The sequence below is a fragment of the Dermacentor silvarum genome, chromosome 9 (genome assembly GCF_013339745.2).
Source record: "Dermacentor silvarum isolate Dsil-2018 chromosome 9, BIME_Dsil_1.4, whole genome shotgun sequence".
In the NCBI taxonomy this organism is placed as follows: domain Eukaryota; kingdom Metazoa; phylum Arthropoda; class Arachnida; order Ixodida; family Ixodidae; genus Dermacentor; species Dermacentor silvarum.
In genome coordinates, this window is record NC_051162.1 from 137024489 (window position 1) to 137040919 (window position 16431).

At 47.1% G+C, this 16431-nt stretch overlaps 1 protein-coding gene across 4 annotated transcripts in view; it reads left to right on the forward strand.

Annotated features, from left to right (window-relative positions):
• The first annotated feature begins 551 nt into the window (after positions 1–551).
• LOC119464431 (protein PAT1 homolog 1-like) overlaps positions 552–16431 on the forward strand; it is a 224640-nt gene continuing 208760 nt past the window's right edge. For 2 of the 4 annotated variants that reach the window (XM_049656362.1, XM_049656363.1), the window contains exons 1-2: positions 552–880; positions 1839–1935. In XM_049656362.1, the coding sequence (XP_049512319.1) occupies positions 842–880; positions 1839–1935 (136 nt within the window). In that variant the 5' untranslated portion in view covers positions 552–841. The remainder of the gene's footprint in view (positions 881–1838; positions 1936–16431) is intronic. The other 2 variants (XM_049656364.1, XM_049656365.1) reach the window with 1 other exon arrangement.

Here is a 16431-nt window from a genome sequence, read left to right on the forward strand (position 1 = left end):
AGACGTGCCACCAGGCGTCAGCGTGGGTACATCAACGCCTAAGGGCGCTTTAGCCACAAAACACCAATAGACATTATATATCAATGTGCAATAAACATTACACTACTTCTGTGAAGACACGTTTCACTTTCGTGTTCTATACCGATTCCTATATAAGAGGGATCAACCACATTTTTTTTGTATACCTCTCATTATCTTTCTTTTTCAAAAATTTAGCTTGTACCGCTGCCTATGATTTTAAGAGATCAGATCGTATCCATCTTTTCCCTGCTTTTTTTCCACCAGTACTCTAATTGAAGTTGCCAGTGGCGCCACCTCTTGGATGCGACGCTGACTGCGTCAGCGGAGCGGCTGAGTAACACCGTTTCAAAGGGGATGCCATGGAGGAAGGAAAAAAGTATTTTTTACCTCCATGGGCATAGAGTTTCTAAATAAAAAACTCTATGTCCATGGGAGATGCCAATAAACCATCATCATCATCAGCCACAGCTAGCCACACATGTAGCCACAGACAGGTCCACAGGCTTCCGGATTCTGCCTCTCGAAGTACTCGTAGTTTCGTATGGTTTCGTTGTGCTGCAGCGGCTTGTGCTGTCACAGCTTTGAAGGCTTCACTGAGTGTTGCCCGTATCGCGCTGTCTTGCCCATTATTTCGCCAAACAGTTGATTCCTCCGCGTTTAGCACAGTGGCGCCATGTGTAACGTGAAATGCTGCGGTGCTGAGCCGAAGTGATAAGCCGCGTCGTTCACCGATGTGTCACTAAGTCTAAGCCTAATAGCTTCTTGATATGATACCACGTCGAGACAAGAGCCGGATTCATCGCTCATCTTACGCGCAAACATGTCGAAAGGATTTTTGGCTTTCCGCAAGGAGTCCCAGGCAAGTCCTAACTTTATTCTCCCGCTCCAATTGCTGCATGCGCTGTGAAACTGCATGCGGAGAAAGTTGCTTGGTTATAAATCTTCGCTGCGCTGCGCTCAATTAATCTAAACTGCCACTTGGTTTGGGCTTTGATGCAAACGTTCGTAACGTGGTAATCACGCTGGGGCTGCAGTCTTTCACGCTGTGTTAAGAACAGTATCGTTTCGTACACGTCTCTGTCAGAGCTTCATGGTTCTGAAAATGGGCTCGTGCAATATAGGTTCTGAATCCCGTGTCAGTACGTGACACAGAATATGTTAAACATGATTTTTTGTCGCAAAAGGAGATGTGCAAGGAGGGTACATTCGAAGCGCTAACAGGAACTGGTTTAATGATTGGAAGGACAGACGCATAATAGGGCGCAATTTTTTTGCGCACGCCCGACCCGAAACACAAATGTCATCGCTAAGCAAGCTTATAACGAAACAAGTTGGCTTTAAACAAGCCAATCTCTGCTGATTATAAGACATGTGAAGTGTAACTAGCGCACTTGCCTAGAATATTAACACACAAAGTATGGCTCCCGTGAGCAGGTCTTGCAATACTTGTGACGCTGACGCCCATTGTAAGGCCTGCTAATGCGAGCCGTGCCTTTCGCGTGTTAAAATCCTGGTCAACAGAGGCAGCAACACAGTATGTCAGCTCACGGAGGCATATTTTATCAGAAAGGTCCTGCGTGCGTTAGCGACACTTTGATTGCCTCGTTATAATTCTCTTTGATTGCTGCAGTGATTGACTTGTGATTAACCTAAGCGCATGTGCCCTTTGGTTAAGCGTGCACGAAAACTTTCGCCTTATGACGTGGATGATGTTCCTGCATATGTCTTCTATTATGCCAAAGTTTAACTGACCCCACCAACTTGCTCAAAATCTTTTTAATGGAATATGTTTTCAATGATGCCTAATATTTCTCCAGGGGCTGCATCCGCTGAGTCATGAGGATGAGCTTCTCACGGCTGAAGTTGAGGATGACTACGATGCGCTCAACGATGAGACTTTTGGAGGGGGTCTCGGTGAGTTGCAAGTTCATAGTGGCATGCTGTCTTGGTTCATGCTTTTTCAACATCGGTTCTACTGCTTTTCATATCTCGTACCATTTTCTTGTAGACTTAAGTGTGCATAGTAGACTTCAGTGTGCATATTTGACAAGGGTACACAAGATACAAAAGAAAGCGACACACGGACAATATTGATAAATAAAATTCTTTTAACAAAGGTAAGTACTCACATTTGGCTAAGCATTGTGAAATATTGTGCTTGTCAAGCTATGTTTCATAATGCACTGATTTTGTTTACTCACCAAAATTAGCTCACACATGAAATACAACAGCATTTCATAACGACAAGAAATGCGCTGATAGATGTGTTAGCGACCTATCCATGGCATTCTTTGAGAAAGAATTTGAATTCTTGAACACAATTTTTTTTGCTTTTACGAACTTATATCTCCTGTGCTCTGCGCATGCTGAAATGCATTAGTTGTTTGTTGTGTACATTGTCATTTTTTCCTTCCAGATTCCCCTTATTTATTTGTGGTTTCCTTGAAATAAAAAATGAGTGGTGAGTCACCACTTGCGTACGTGTGTCGCTTTTTTTTTTCAATTTTTATTTCATTTTTTATTTCAAGGAAACCACAAATAAATAAGGGGAATCTGGAAGGAAAAAATGACAGTGTACACAACAAACAACTAATGCATTTCAGCATGCGCAGAGCACAGGAGATATAAGTTAGTAAAAGCAAAAAAAATTGTGTTCAAAAATTCAAATTCTTTCTCAAAGAATGCCATGGATAGGTCGCTAACACATCAGCGCATTTCTTGTCGATATGAAATGCTGTTGTATTTCATGTGTGAGCTAATTTTGGTGAGTAAACAAAATCAGTGCACTATGATAGATAGCTTGATAAGCACAATATTTCGCAATGCTTAGCCAAATGTGAGTACTTACTTTTGTTAAAAGAATTTTATTTATCAACATTGTCAGCCTTTTTCAGACGCTCAGAGGTATAGATCTCAAGGTGTGTGCCGGAACAATAAGAACAGCAAATATGAAATAACACATACAAGATAGAAATATGATTGATGCATAATACAACATTCCTAAAGGCACACTGAAGAGAAAAGTGATTTGAGCTGTGCTCAAATCCCTTACGCATTACCAAAAAAAGCCACTCCTACCACAAAAGGATGCGTGGTAAGCTAGAAGAGATGTAAAAGTGGAAGATTTGAAATTTCCACACTATCTTGCCATGGCGTCATGGATTTTGACGCTGCCTGTTTGAGCCTAGTTAAAATTAAAAAAAAAATTAAATTATGGGGTTTTACATGCCAAAACCACGATCTGATTATGAGGCACGCCGTAGTGGAGGACTTCAGAAATTTGGACCACCTGGGGTTCTTTAACGTGCACCTAAATCTAAGTACACAGGTGTTTTTGCATTTCGCCCCCATCGAAATGAGGCCGCCGTGGGCAGGATTCGATCCTGTGACCTCGTGCGCAGCAGCCCAACACAATAGCCACTGAGCAACCACGGCGGGTTAGCTTAGTTGAATTTTATCGGTAAATTTAGACTGCATTGTTTTCTAAAAGAGCCAAAGACAACTTGAGAAGCTTTGAAAACATTTACAGTACGATAAAAGCCAAAATTTGAAGAAGAAAAATGCTTTATGACATCACACTCATGTACTCGCCCTGGGTTTTCGGTGTGAAATTCAGAAATTATACTTTGACCATCGTTTTCTCTTCAACCCATTACCGTGAAATCAACAAAAGCCGAGTTTGTCAAGAATACTTCACCAATCTAAACTGATGTCAGTTTTTGTCTTTAGCGTCCCTTAACAATACATAATATGCGTAGCTTACATGTCACATCGCATCTGCCTGTCGGTTCGTGCAGCAGCCATCTTGATAAAGCACTGCGACGGCCGTGGCATAGTCATGACTGCGGTGGCAGTGGTAAAGTGGTAGTGGTGTTGCGACACAAGCTTCCAAGCCTTTCGCTCTGAATGTTGCTAACTTCAAGTAAGCAGTGCTGAGTGCTACTAGCAGCTGACCGGATTGATGCGTTCATGGTATGCGGCGCTGTAGATTGATCAGAATACTATGTGACCGGACGCAGCTGCTGATGTCATCTTCCCGGAGATAACTCACGATGACATTGTTAGCTGTCTTTGTTCTCAGCGAACTTTGTTACCTTTGAATAAATGAAAGCCTACAAAATAACTAGAATCTCATAGATATTTTATGAGCAGATGGGTGAAAAGCCTGTCGTTGAAACTGTTTAGAAGAATAGAGTGCTTCTACTTGGAGAGAGATGCTGAAGCTTTTCGTGCATTTTAAACTTTATGAGCGCATTTTGTGCACTGTCTTGTTGGCAACTGTTTCATCATCGATCAACGGAGCATGGAACAACAATGGAACAGGTACATGGCTCCCTCTCTGCATGCTGTACAAGCGCCTCTGCTGCAGCCGTCCGTTTCTTCGCATGTTGCTTTCCCGGCGGCCGTAATGTACAAAGCTTTCTAGCTCGGTGCTGTAGCTCAGTTGAAGAGTTGGAGCCCGATCCAAGTATTCCTGAAAAGCTTTGTCAGTTTTCCTGAAAATGTGCCGAACATGTACACCCTTGTCCAATATGAAAGAAAACATCTCATCTGTGTTTGAACCGTTATTCCTGCAAACATGCAAGTCAGAACCTCACTCACTGCTTTTTGTTATGTTGTTCTCCTGTTGAAGATTCATGCTTATGGTATTTTTCCTCATTACAAGCACACAAAAGGAGAATTACAGGCTTTGAACACGAATCCAGTGTCCCCTTTTATATTTGATGAGGGTGTACTTTGTGTTGTATCAAAGTGAAGTCCACCTCACGTGTTCCCATAATTCACACGTCACCTAGTTTGAGGGAAATTTTATGAAGTGTGTGCACCAAACTCTCTTGTTAAGGTTCGCTGCATCAAAATTTGCCCGCTTTATCTGTGTGAGCCACAAGCTACGCCGTGTCGGGCTTGGGTCTTATCTACGCAGTGTTGGGCTAAGTCGTGTCGGGCTTAGACTGGAATTGTCTTCCACGAACCTTTGGCAGGCATAAAAACGTTTGTGTTCATTGGCTGCTCCTTCCTCACGTCCCTGTCACTGTAGTTGAAGCATCCTACAGCTGCGCAGATAACCATCTTGAACTGAAAAATGCCTGCACGACAACTAGCACCTACAGGGATGGTGACTCAAGTGTTCAGCGGGGTATTGCAATGGTAGATTACTATCCTGTGATTCGAAGCTGTGACGTCAGTGCAAGCTATGTATAGATACTTTATACAAGATTGTTAAAGTAAGACTATCTCGGAAATAAACTTCTCAATATTCTAAGTGTTTACAATATCTAAGGGCAGATTATGTCATGTCTCCAAGGGTGAGGGAAAAAAGGAAAACTTAAGTGCGTTACAGAGTGAGATTAGTGCTCTTGTGTGGTCATTTTGGTTCTAGATGAGCGACAGTGAGGCATCTTTGTATATTAGTTTGTAGTTATGGTTATAATAGGTGTAATAGAATATTACGCACTAACAATTCGTATTTATATTCGAAAATGAACTATTCAATATTTTCAAATGTTTGAAACGAATCAAATATTTTGCAACGACCGACTGTTAAAGTCTGGTTACTTTTCTGGTTAGGGGTTTTCCTTTTACTAGTCAGAGTATCACTAATTACCAGTTGTAAAACAAAAAATTTTTGAAGCAATGCAGAAGCAAAATGGGCAAGCTTTTGTTTACGGCTTCGCAGCAGAAGCCTACAACCTGTGCTTTTTGCTTTTAGTTTATCATTAAATTTTTTGGGCAGTATGTTCATGTAACAGTTACATTTCTTACGCTACAACCAGGGGTATTTTCCTTGCAACGGGCCCTTTTACGTGTGTCTACGGCACACAAGTGCTTCATCAGCTTTCTTCTTTTTTCACAACTTCTGATCTTTTTTCGGCAACAATTTGTTTATAGCGTTTTTAGAAAGCTATTCATATGGCAGCCATTAATTCCTGGAAAGTTTGTTTGCAACCAGGCTCTGAAAATGCTGAAAGGCTGTACGGTGCACTTCTTAATGATACTTAGTGATCTTGCGCTAAAACATTTTTTTTTAACACGAAAGTGTTTTATGCCGGGGTCCACCAAGACTTCACTGACGTATTTCCGTCACGGAAATACGTCAGCTTACAATGTACACGAACATAATACAAAGAAAGAAACCAGAAGAAAAAGTTCCACAAACATGCAAAATTTGGAAATCGAACCCACGACCTCTCGGTCTGTGACGATAGATCGCCGAGCGTTTAACCCATTGCGGCACAAACGCATTTGCAGAGAGCTACACAGACGCGCCTTATATATCTAACACTCCTCCGTGTACCCGCGCTCTTGCTCGGGGCGGTGCCGCCGCCTACGAGCAGAAAAGTTGTCGCAGTTTCACCTGAAAGGTGAAGCATCAATTGCGATAGCAAATTTGTAGAGAGCTATACGGAGTAATGATATTAGCTTTATCAGCTGTATAAACTTGGACATGCAGCAGCACCGGCAACGCGCAGAACTGTTGTCGACGCCGTCGGCGTTTTGCCCCCGTTCGCTCAAAATGCGTGCGGCGTTGGTGACTGTTGCCGGAGCCTCTGATATAAATAGGCACTTGGTGCCGCAGCTAAACGTCGCCTCCCTTCCCTCCCCCTCCCTTCCCTCCCCCACGGCCTCTCGCGCATCGGAAGAAGGCGCGTTTGCTCCACATATATGGTGATTGTAAAGGAGGAAAGAGACGCCTACTTCTGCAGCCCTTAAGCAAGCACGGCGCGGAACGCGCGTTTGTTCTCCGCCGTGCGTTCACTCCCCGTGAAAGAGCGCGTCCCTCGTGCCCTTTCACTCGCACATACAGCGTTCGGCGGCGCGCGGTCACGATTTCATCTCCATTGACGTCATACGGAACCTCACGGCGACGGCGACGGCGACGGCAGAAATCTGCTTTTGAGTGTCCATATAATTGCTATCGCAATAAAAGAGAAGTACTGCATTATGACACTAACGCGCACCGACAGTGAACGCTTCGGTGGTCTCAGCACTACGACGCCTCGATGCCAGCATTCGAAGGGACGCTGGCATCAAGAAGCACTACCAACGCCACCTAGGTGGCGTTCACCGTACTCAGCACAGCGGAGCGTGGCCTCCGCAATTAGCTCTGAAAATGTTTCTGAAGTTGATCGCGGAGGCTGCAATTACGACGCGTTGTACGCGCTGATTTGACTCGGTGACGATTCAGTTACGTGCTTTGTCTTGCGCGTTGTATTAGTGTGTCAGTTACGTGCTTCGTCTTTCGCGTTGTGCTAGCGTGTGCAGCGTAGTGCAGCTTCCATATGCACGACGGTTGCTCATGGTCATCGACGTTGGTAGTCGCGATGGAGGAGACGTGCCACCAGGCGTCAGCGTGGGTACATCAACGCCTAAGGGCGCTTTAGCCACAAAACACCAATAGACATTATATATCAATGTGCAATAAACATTACACTACTTCTGTGAAGACACGTTTCACTTTCGTGTTCTATACCGATTCCTATATAAGAGGGATCAACCACATTTTTTTTGTATTGTAACACACAGTTGGTTAAAGTTAGTTTAATTGATTTATGTTAGGCGAACTTGTGCCCGACAAACAGTTAAGAGTCTCGCTCCGACGTACACGGTCTTCTCACCAGCGTTCCACACGTCTTCTTCTTCGTGCCCCGCCTGATGATCGCTTGCTCCGATCGCATGTGCCTTGTGCGCATGTGTTGGCCGCTTCGCTGCTGCTATCTTTCGTACGTCGCAACACATGGACGGGCACAGGAGACAGCTGGTGCGCGAGATTTGAAGGCACCTTCTGTCATTGTCCCCCTTCCAAGAATGCATCGTCCTGATGCTTACAAAGAAGGCGGTGGTTTCCAGGCTGTCATTCGGAAAGCTTGTTGGCCAATTGTCTGTTATTGTCTGTCGTAGTAGGGTTTCATTCGGACGACATTAACGACTTCGGTGCGATGCCGCTGTCGTGAAGAGGTTACTTGACCTTCTGGAAGAACTTCATAGTTCAAGGGGCTAAGTTAGTGAATTATCCTGTACGGGCCAAAATAACGACGAAGAAGCTTTTCAGATAGGCCGTGCATCCGTACAGGAGTCCACACCCATACCCTGTCTCCAGGTGCGTACTGGACATTTCTTCGTCGCAAGTTATATCGATTCGCATCGGTTTACTGTTGCTGCTGATGCTGATGTCATGGTCATTTTCCGAGGTCTCATCTACAGGTAGCATTGCATCTAAGGGTGTGGTGACGGTCCGGCCAAAAACGAGTTGGAAAGGTGTCATTCGAGTCGTCTCTTGCACTGCGGTATTGTACGTGAATGTTGTGTATGGTAGGATCTTGTCCTATGTTCGGTGCTCCATGTCCACTTATATTGATAACATATCGGTCAGCGTTCTGTTGAGTCGTTCAGTCAGTCTATTTGTCTGCAGATGATATGCGGTGGTTTTTCTGTGACTGGTGTGCGTCAGTTTCATAATGGACTGTGTCAAATGTGCAGTAAATATGGTTCCTCGGTCCGTGATCAGAACTTTAGGAGCGCCATGCCGTAGTACAATGTGCGTTACAAAAAATTCAGCTACTTCAATGGCTGTTCCCTTAACAAGAGACCCTGTCTCGGCACATCGAGTTAGGTAGTCAGTTGCAACTACGATCCACCGCTTTCCTGACGACGATGTAGAAAAGGGGCCAAGTAAATCCATTCCAACTTTTGCAAATGGAATTTCTGGTGGCTTTATGGGTTTTAGGAGACCTGCTGGCTTCAATGGTGGCATTTTACGTCTTTGGCAATCCCGGCAGGTTCTCACATAGTATTGCACAGAATTCAACAACTTTGGCCAGTAATACTTCGTACGGATGCGTGCGAAGGTTCTGTTCACTCCTAAGTGTCCTGCTGATGGGTCATCGTGGCACGCTTCCAATATCTCTGGGCGTAACATTGAAGGTACGATGAGCAGAAATGTCTCAGCACTATGTTCAAAATTTCTTTTGTACAGGACGTTATTCCTCAGTACGAACGACAAGCTGCGAATAAAAGCTCGTAGAACGTCGACAGTGTGTCCTTCTAGGTGATCAATGAGCAGACGTAACTCCGCGTTAGAGTGCTGATGCTGCGCCATTTGCGATGATGTCACAGCTCTTAGGAACGGGCAATCCTGTTCATCTTCAGCAGGTGTAGATTTCGTGGATTCAATCGGTGCACGCGACAAGCAATCAGCATCACTGTGCTTGTGACCGGACTTGTATACGACCGTTATATCGTATTCCTGCAGTCGCAGGCTCCATCTTGCAAGCCGTCCAGATGGGTCTTTAATATTGGCCAGCCAGCACAACGAATGATGGTAGCGGATAGCTTGAAGTGGTCTGCCATATAAGTATGGTCTGAACTTGCTGATGGCCCATATCGCCGCAAGGCATTCTTTTTCTGTCGCTGAGTAGTTCACCTCAGCCTTTGAAAGAGTACGACTAGCATACGCAATCACTCGTTCCTCTCCATTCTGCCACTGAATGAGGACGGTCCCAAGACCTAAATTGCTTGCGTCTGTGTGGATATCAGTCTCGGCTTCCTGGTCAAAATGCGCAAGAATTGGATGATTCTGAAGACGTGTTCGTAGTTCATTGAAGGCATTCTCCTGTTCACTTGACCAGACGAAGGGCATGTCTTCTTTTGTTAGCCGCGTTAGCGGTTCAGCAATCCTTGAAAAATTTTTCACGAAGCGTCTGTAGTAGGTGCAGAGTCCTAAGAATTGCCTAACGGCCTTTTTGTCGGTTGGTTTTGGAAAATTTTCAACAGCAGCAGTCTTCTCAGGGTCTGGGCGAATGCCTTCTGAACTGACGACATGGCCAAGGAAAAGGAGCTCGTAAAAGTCGAAATGGCATTTCTGTGGTTTTATCGTCAAACCTGCTGATCTAATAGCTTTCATCACAGCCCGCAGTCGTTCTACATGCTGCTCGAAGGTAGCAGAAAAAACCATGACATCATCAAGATAAATGAGACAGGTTTGCCATTTCAGACTGGTGAGCAGTGTCCATCATCCGCTGAAATGTTGCAGGTGCGGAACAAAGGCCAAACGGAAGTACTTTGAACTCGTATAGTCCGTCTGGTGTCACAAATGCCGTCTTTTCGCGATCTCGTTCGTCCACTTCTATCTGCTAGTACCCATTTTTGAGGTCTAGGCAGGAAAAGAATTTTGCATCTTGTAGTCTATCTAGAGCGTCATCGATTCTTGGAAGTGGGTAAACATCCCGCTTGGTGACGGCGTTCAGCTTCCGGTAATCTATGCAGAAGCGCAAGGTCTGGTCCTTTTTCTTTACAAGTACCACAGGTGACGCCCACGGACTTGTCGACGGCTGAATTACGTCGTCTTTAAGCATTTTCTTAACTTGACTTCTGATGGCTTCTCTCTCTTTTGGCGACACTCGGTAGGGATGCTGGCAAATAGGCCTCACTGATTCATCGACAATTATCCGATGTTTGGCGATAGGTGTACGTCGGACCTTGGATGAAGTTGAAAAGCATTTGGCGAATTCTCTTATGAGGTTCTCTATTTCCTCCTTCTGTCCGGGCAGTAGACCTACTTCGATGTCTATTGATGCAAAAACAGAATCCACATCTTGGGAATTCGATAGTGCATTCTCGGGAATGCTTAGGTCCGTAACTTCGACGAAGTTATTAAGGCTTGCAATGACGGTTCCCTTCGCGACATGTTGCACTTCATTTCCAAAATTAGTGAGGAAGACGTTGGCACATCCGCCACGCAGCTGAACAAGGTCTCTTGCCATGCAGATCCCTTTTTCTTGTAAGAGTCTGGTGTTGCTGTCTGCAATCTCTTCGTAGTCGCTGAACGCGTTGCTCCTTACTGCAACAGCTACGCTGGATCTCGGAGGAACCATCACATCGTTGTCAGCAATGCATAGGCCATTGAATTTTTCTTCAATGTCAAATGTTCCGACAGCGTGCCTCGTTGAAAAGGAAACACGTGATTCCCGCAAATCGATTACGGCGCCGTTAGCCTGTAAGAAGTCCATGCCAATAATCAAGTCTCTTGAGCATTTGGAAAGCACAACAAAGCTAGCGACGTAGGTGAAGCCTCGTATTCCTATTCTAGCTGTGCACTTGCCCGTCGGGTCGATGAGGTGTCCTCCTGCAGTGTGGACTTGTGGCCCTTTCCAAGCAGTCAGCACTTTCTTCAGTTTCCTGGCAAGCTCACTACTTATTACAGAGTAATCTGCACCTGTGTCCACTAACGCATTCACTTCGTAACTGTCAACAAACACACGTAAATCGGAAGCGACGTCGCTATTACGGCACTGGTTTCCGAGTCCCACGTCGTCGTTCGGAGTCGTCAATGGAGGTTCTTCTGTTTTCGCATCGGCAGCGGCCTTACCTCCCCAGGTCGCTGAGTCTAGTTTTCCCGACGCGGGCTTTGAGGACGGCGTCTTGAGGAGCTTGATGATGGACGGGGGCCAGGTGACCGATACCTCAACGGTGCTGTTGATCGAGGTTGGTGTTGGTGAGAGGTGTATGGGAAGCTTTGACGAGTCGACAGGTATTAATCGATTTCGAATGGACGCTCACCATTTCGAGGGCAAGGTGCATTTACCAGAAAGCCACGGAGACCTGCCTGGTGATAGGGGCACATTCGGTAGAGGACCCAGCTTCACCACAGTGGTAGCAAAGAGGTATTCGGTCAGGAGTGCGCCATACATCAGCCTTCCTAAATCTTCTCTCTTGTGGCTGCAGCGTATTTCGAGGCATCGGGTTGTTCATAGAGGTAGTGACTGCGACGTCAGCACGCCCGGGAGTTTGCCGCAGCACATCGGCATATGAGACGCTCGGCTGCTGCAGTAATGGCGCTTGGGGCTGTGCACTGAGCTGTGGTTCCTGGATCACCTGTCTGACCTCTTCTCGAACCACGTCTGCCAGTGAAGAGGGCGTTAGAGCGTTCTGGTCAAGCCGTAGCCTCTGAAGCTCTTCTCGCACAACTGATAGCACGAGCTCCCGTATGACTTCGAGGCTGTTTCCGAAGACTGCTGGAACTGTGTCTACAGAGGTGATGTTCATCTCTCGGTTGTACATCCTTGATCGCTGTTGCAACATTCTTTCCATTGTCGTCGCCTCAGAGTGAAACTCTGCGACGGTGCGCGGTGGGCTCCGAACCAACCCTGCAAACAGCTCATGTTTTACGCCCTGCATTAGATGGCGAAGCTTCTTGTCCTCGCTCATGTTCGGATCAGCTCGGCGGAATAGGCGGGACATGTCTTCTACATACATGGCGACGCTTTCATTGTTTCGCTGGTTTCTTGCTTGTAGGGCAGCTTCGGCCCTCTCCCTGCGGTCTGTACTCGGATAAGTAGCAAGCAACTCCCTTCGAAAAGCATCCCACGACACAAACGTCGCTTCTGGTTTTCAAACCACGTTCTTGCGCTGTCCTCTAACGTGAAGTAAGCGTTTCGCAGTCGGCGCTCTTTGTTCCATTCGTTGAACTCTGCGACGCGCTCAAAGCGTTCCAGCCAGTCCTCTGCATCTTCAGATGTGTCGCCATGGAAATGCTCTGGCGTCATCGGTGGATTCACTACGATGTGAGTTGGCGTGACTTGTGTTGTCACTTCGGTAGCGTTTCCGTTAGCAGGTGTTGACGCGCCGATAGAATCCGGTAAAGGGAAAAACTCGGGGGGGCTCACCACGTAGGCGACGACTGCTGCGTTCGGGAACAGAAGTCAGTTTGTTGGGTCCGAGTCGCCATGCGTCCGGGCTGCTTTAAGTCGAGAAGGGCTTGAAATCATACCCCGCACCTCCACCAGAATTGTAACACACAGTTGGTTAAAGTTAGTTTCATTGATTTACGTTGGGCGAACTTGTGCCCGACAAGCAGTTAAGCAAGAGTCTCGCTCCGACGTACACGGTCTTCTCACCAGCGTTCCACACGTCTTCTTCTTCTTCGCGGGGCGCCCCGCCTGATGATCTCTTGCTCCGATCACACGTGCCTGGTGCGCACGTGTTGGCCGCTTCGCTGCTGCTATCTTTCATACGTAGCAACACGTGGACGGGCACAGGAGACGACTGGCGCACGAGATTTGAAGGCACCTTGTGTCAATATAGTTAGCTGTATTCTTTACACTAGTAGGTACAGGCGGGGCACCTAGTTTTACCTTAATAAATATTCCTGCAGTAGACATATGCGTCAGCGTTACTACTATTATTTATATTTGATTCGTTTTCGAAAAAGTTGATATTTGCCCACCTCTAGTTTATGACATCATGATACAGCATAAAGAGAATCTTCATGAATGCGAATTTGCGTCTGCTCACCAGAGACGGCAAGGTGCGACTGTTTTCACAACAAATCTGTGCAGGGGCGGGGCCTCCCCTCGATGACGTATCACCATTTTCTTTTTTTAACACGAAAGTGTTTTATGCCGGGGTCCACCAAGACTTCACTGACGTATTTCCGTCACGGATATGACGTTCTTACAATGTACACGAACATAATACAAAGAAAGAAACCAGAAGAAAAAGTTCCACAAACATGCAAAATTTGGAAATCGAACCCACGACCTCTCGGTCCGCGCCGATAGATCGCCGAGCGTTTAACCCATTGCGCCACAAACGCATTTGCAGAGAGCTACACAGACGCGCCTTATATATCTAACACTCCTCCGTGTACCCGCGCTCTTGCTCGGGGCGGTGCCGCCGCCTACGAGCAGAAAAGAGAAGTACTGCATTATGACACTAACGCGCACCGACAGTGAACGCTTCGGTGGTCTCAGCACTACGACGCCTCGATGCCAGCATTCAAAGGGACGCTGGCATCAAGAAGCACTACCAACGCCACCTAGGTGGCGTTCACCGTACTCAGCACAGCGGAGCGTGGCCTCCGCAATTAGCTCTGAAAATGTTTCTGAAGTTGATCGCGGAGGCTGCAATTACGACGCGCTGTACGCGCTGATTTAACTCGGTGACGATTCAGTTACGTGCTTTGTCTTGCGCGTTGTATTAGTGTGTCAGTTACGTGCTTCGTCTTTCGCGTTGTGCTAGCGTGTGCAGCGTAGTGCAGCTTCCATATGCACGACGGTTGCTCATGGTCATCGACGTTGGTAGTCGTGATGGAGGAGACGTGCCACCAGGCGTCAGCGTGGGTGCATCAACGCCTAAGGGCGCTTTAGCCACAAAACACCAATAGACATTATATATCAATGTGCAATAAACATTACACTACTTCTGTGAAGACACGTTTCACTTTCGTGTTCTATAACGATTCCTATATAAGAGGGATCAACCACATTTTTTTCTCTCTGTTTGGCGGCACGGTGCCCGGCACCGCTGCGAAGCGGTGGTCATTGGGGTGTTGCGGAGCGCAGCGTAGCAACAATTAAAAAAAATACTCTAGTCAGGTAGACTGCTCCCTCCCTGATAGAGCGACTGTTTTCACAACAAATCTGTGCAGGGGCGGGGCCTCCCCTCGATGACGTATCACCATTTTCTTTTTTTTCTCTCTGTTTGGCGGCACGGTGCCCGGCACCGCTGCGAAGCGGTGGTCATTGGGGTGTTGCGGAGCGCAGCGTAGCAACAATTAAAAAAAATACTCTAGTCAGGTAGACTGCTCCCTCCCTGATAGATTATATTTGGATCATCAAAATAGTGTTGCATTTATTCAGGAATACCATCGATCCGTTAACAGCAGCCACTGTTGTGTCTAGTCACCAACAGCCCAGTGCATTCTCAGTTCCAACGCCGCCAAACAGAGAGGAAAAAAAAAACTGGTGTGTAAGGAATGGTGTTAATTCATCAAGGAGAGGCCCCGCCCCTCCACGGATTTGTTGTGAAAACAGTCGCACCCGAGATGGCATACACATTCTTTAGGCCTAACTCTTACGCTTTCATGCTGGGAATACTTTGAACAGATAAATCGGAGAGCTTTGTCCTGCAGTCTTGCTAACTTTTCCATAAAGTATTCTTGGTCGGGATTCCACATTATGCTTTCGTGCCCAATGATTGAACATACTGATACACGCGTGTGGTATTTGATTGTTTGAACGAGGCGTGCGGGCGCTATCACTCGAGAAAAGAAGAGGAAGAATGAGCTGGGGGCTTGCGCTGTGAATGTAACCGGTCAGTGCTGCAACCGCTGTTGTAAATACAACCTGTAAATAGTTGCTCGTCTTACTGACTCGTCCTTCGCGTAACACTGTGGTGGAGGTGGAACGTTCCCCGTCCTCGCCATGGAGCTCCGAAGCGGCTGCACCGTCGTCTTCTCAGCCATGGCTTTTGATGGAAACACCCCGTTGCCACCTACACCTGCGGCGCCAACCACAACGTACGTTACGGTTCCTAGTCTCTGTGATCCTGGGACATTCTCCGCCCAAAATGGCATTGACGTCGACGGCTGGCTTAGCATGTATGAGCGTGTTAGCCGAAGCCGCCACTGGAACCCTACTATTATGCTTGCCAATGTGATCTCTTATCTAGACGGGACACCGCGTGTCTGGTTTCGCACCCATCAGGTTGAGCTATCCAGCTGGGACACTTTCAAAGAGAGGCTTCGCGACCTATTTGGCAACCTGCCAGATCGCCAACAGGCTGCTTAAAAAGAGCTTGCTACTCGTGTCCAGACGTCGACAGAATCGTATGTCTCCTACATACAGGAAGTGCTCGCGCTTTGCCGGAAAGTCGATAAGCACATGACTGAGGTTGACAAGGTGGGCCATATCCTAAAAGGCATCACGGACGACGCCTTAAATTTGCTCGTCTATAACGACGTTTCTACTGTCGACGCCATCGTCAAAGAATGCCGCCACTTCGAGGTAGCCAAAAGCTGCCGTGTCGTCCCACAGTTTTCCCGGCTTCCAAGCACCCCTGCCACGTCCTCTTGCTCCGCTCTTCCTGCCACACGACCATTTCAAGAGAACGTCACCTGTATCGTTCGCCGTGAGATTGAAGCGGTGAGTCCTGCCCCCCTTCATCCACGACCCCTCGACGGTATCTTTGACCCAGCGGCCCCTACTATTTCCGTTATACAAGAAGTTATGCGGCAAGAAATTGCAAACCTTGGCATCCCTACCGCCTGCTCAGTCTCCCGACCTGATTCGGAACCCATTCCTATGTCCACAACCTTTAATGACCAGTATTTCGCTCCCAGACTATGCAATCCTGCTGAATGGTGAACCCCAGACGACAAAACGATCTGCTTCCGCTGCCACAGAGTTGGTCACGCATCCCGCCACTGCCGCACCACCAGGATGCCACCGTACTGGAGATCATTCCCTGCTCCTCACCTATACGCTGACACTCGCTGTTACTCACCTCGCCGTCCGTACCCTACTTCTGATGCCCCTGACAGCCACTCCTCCGGGCGATCGCCGTCGCTCCCAGTCACCCCAACCTCGCTGCTATTCCTCGCCAAACCGCCGGAGGGAAACTAGGCCATGTAGT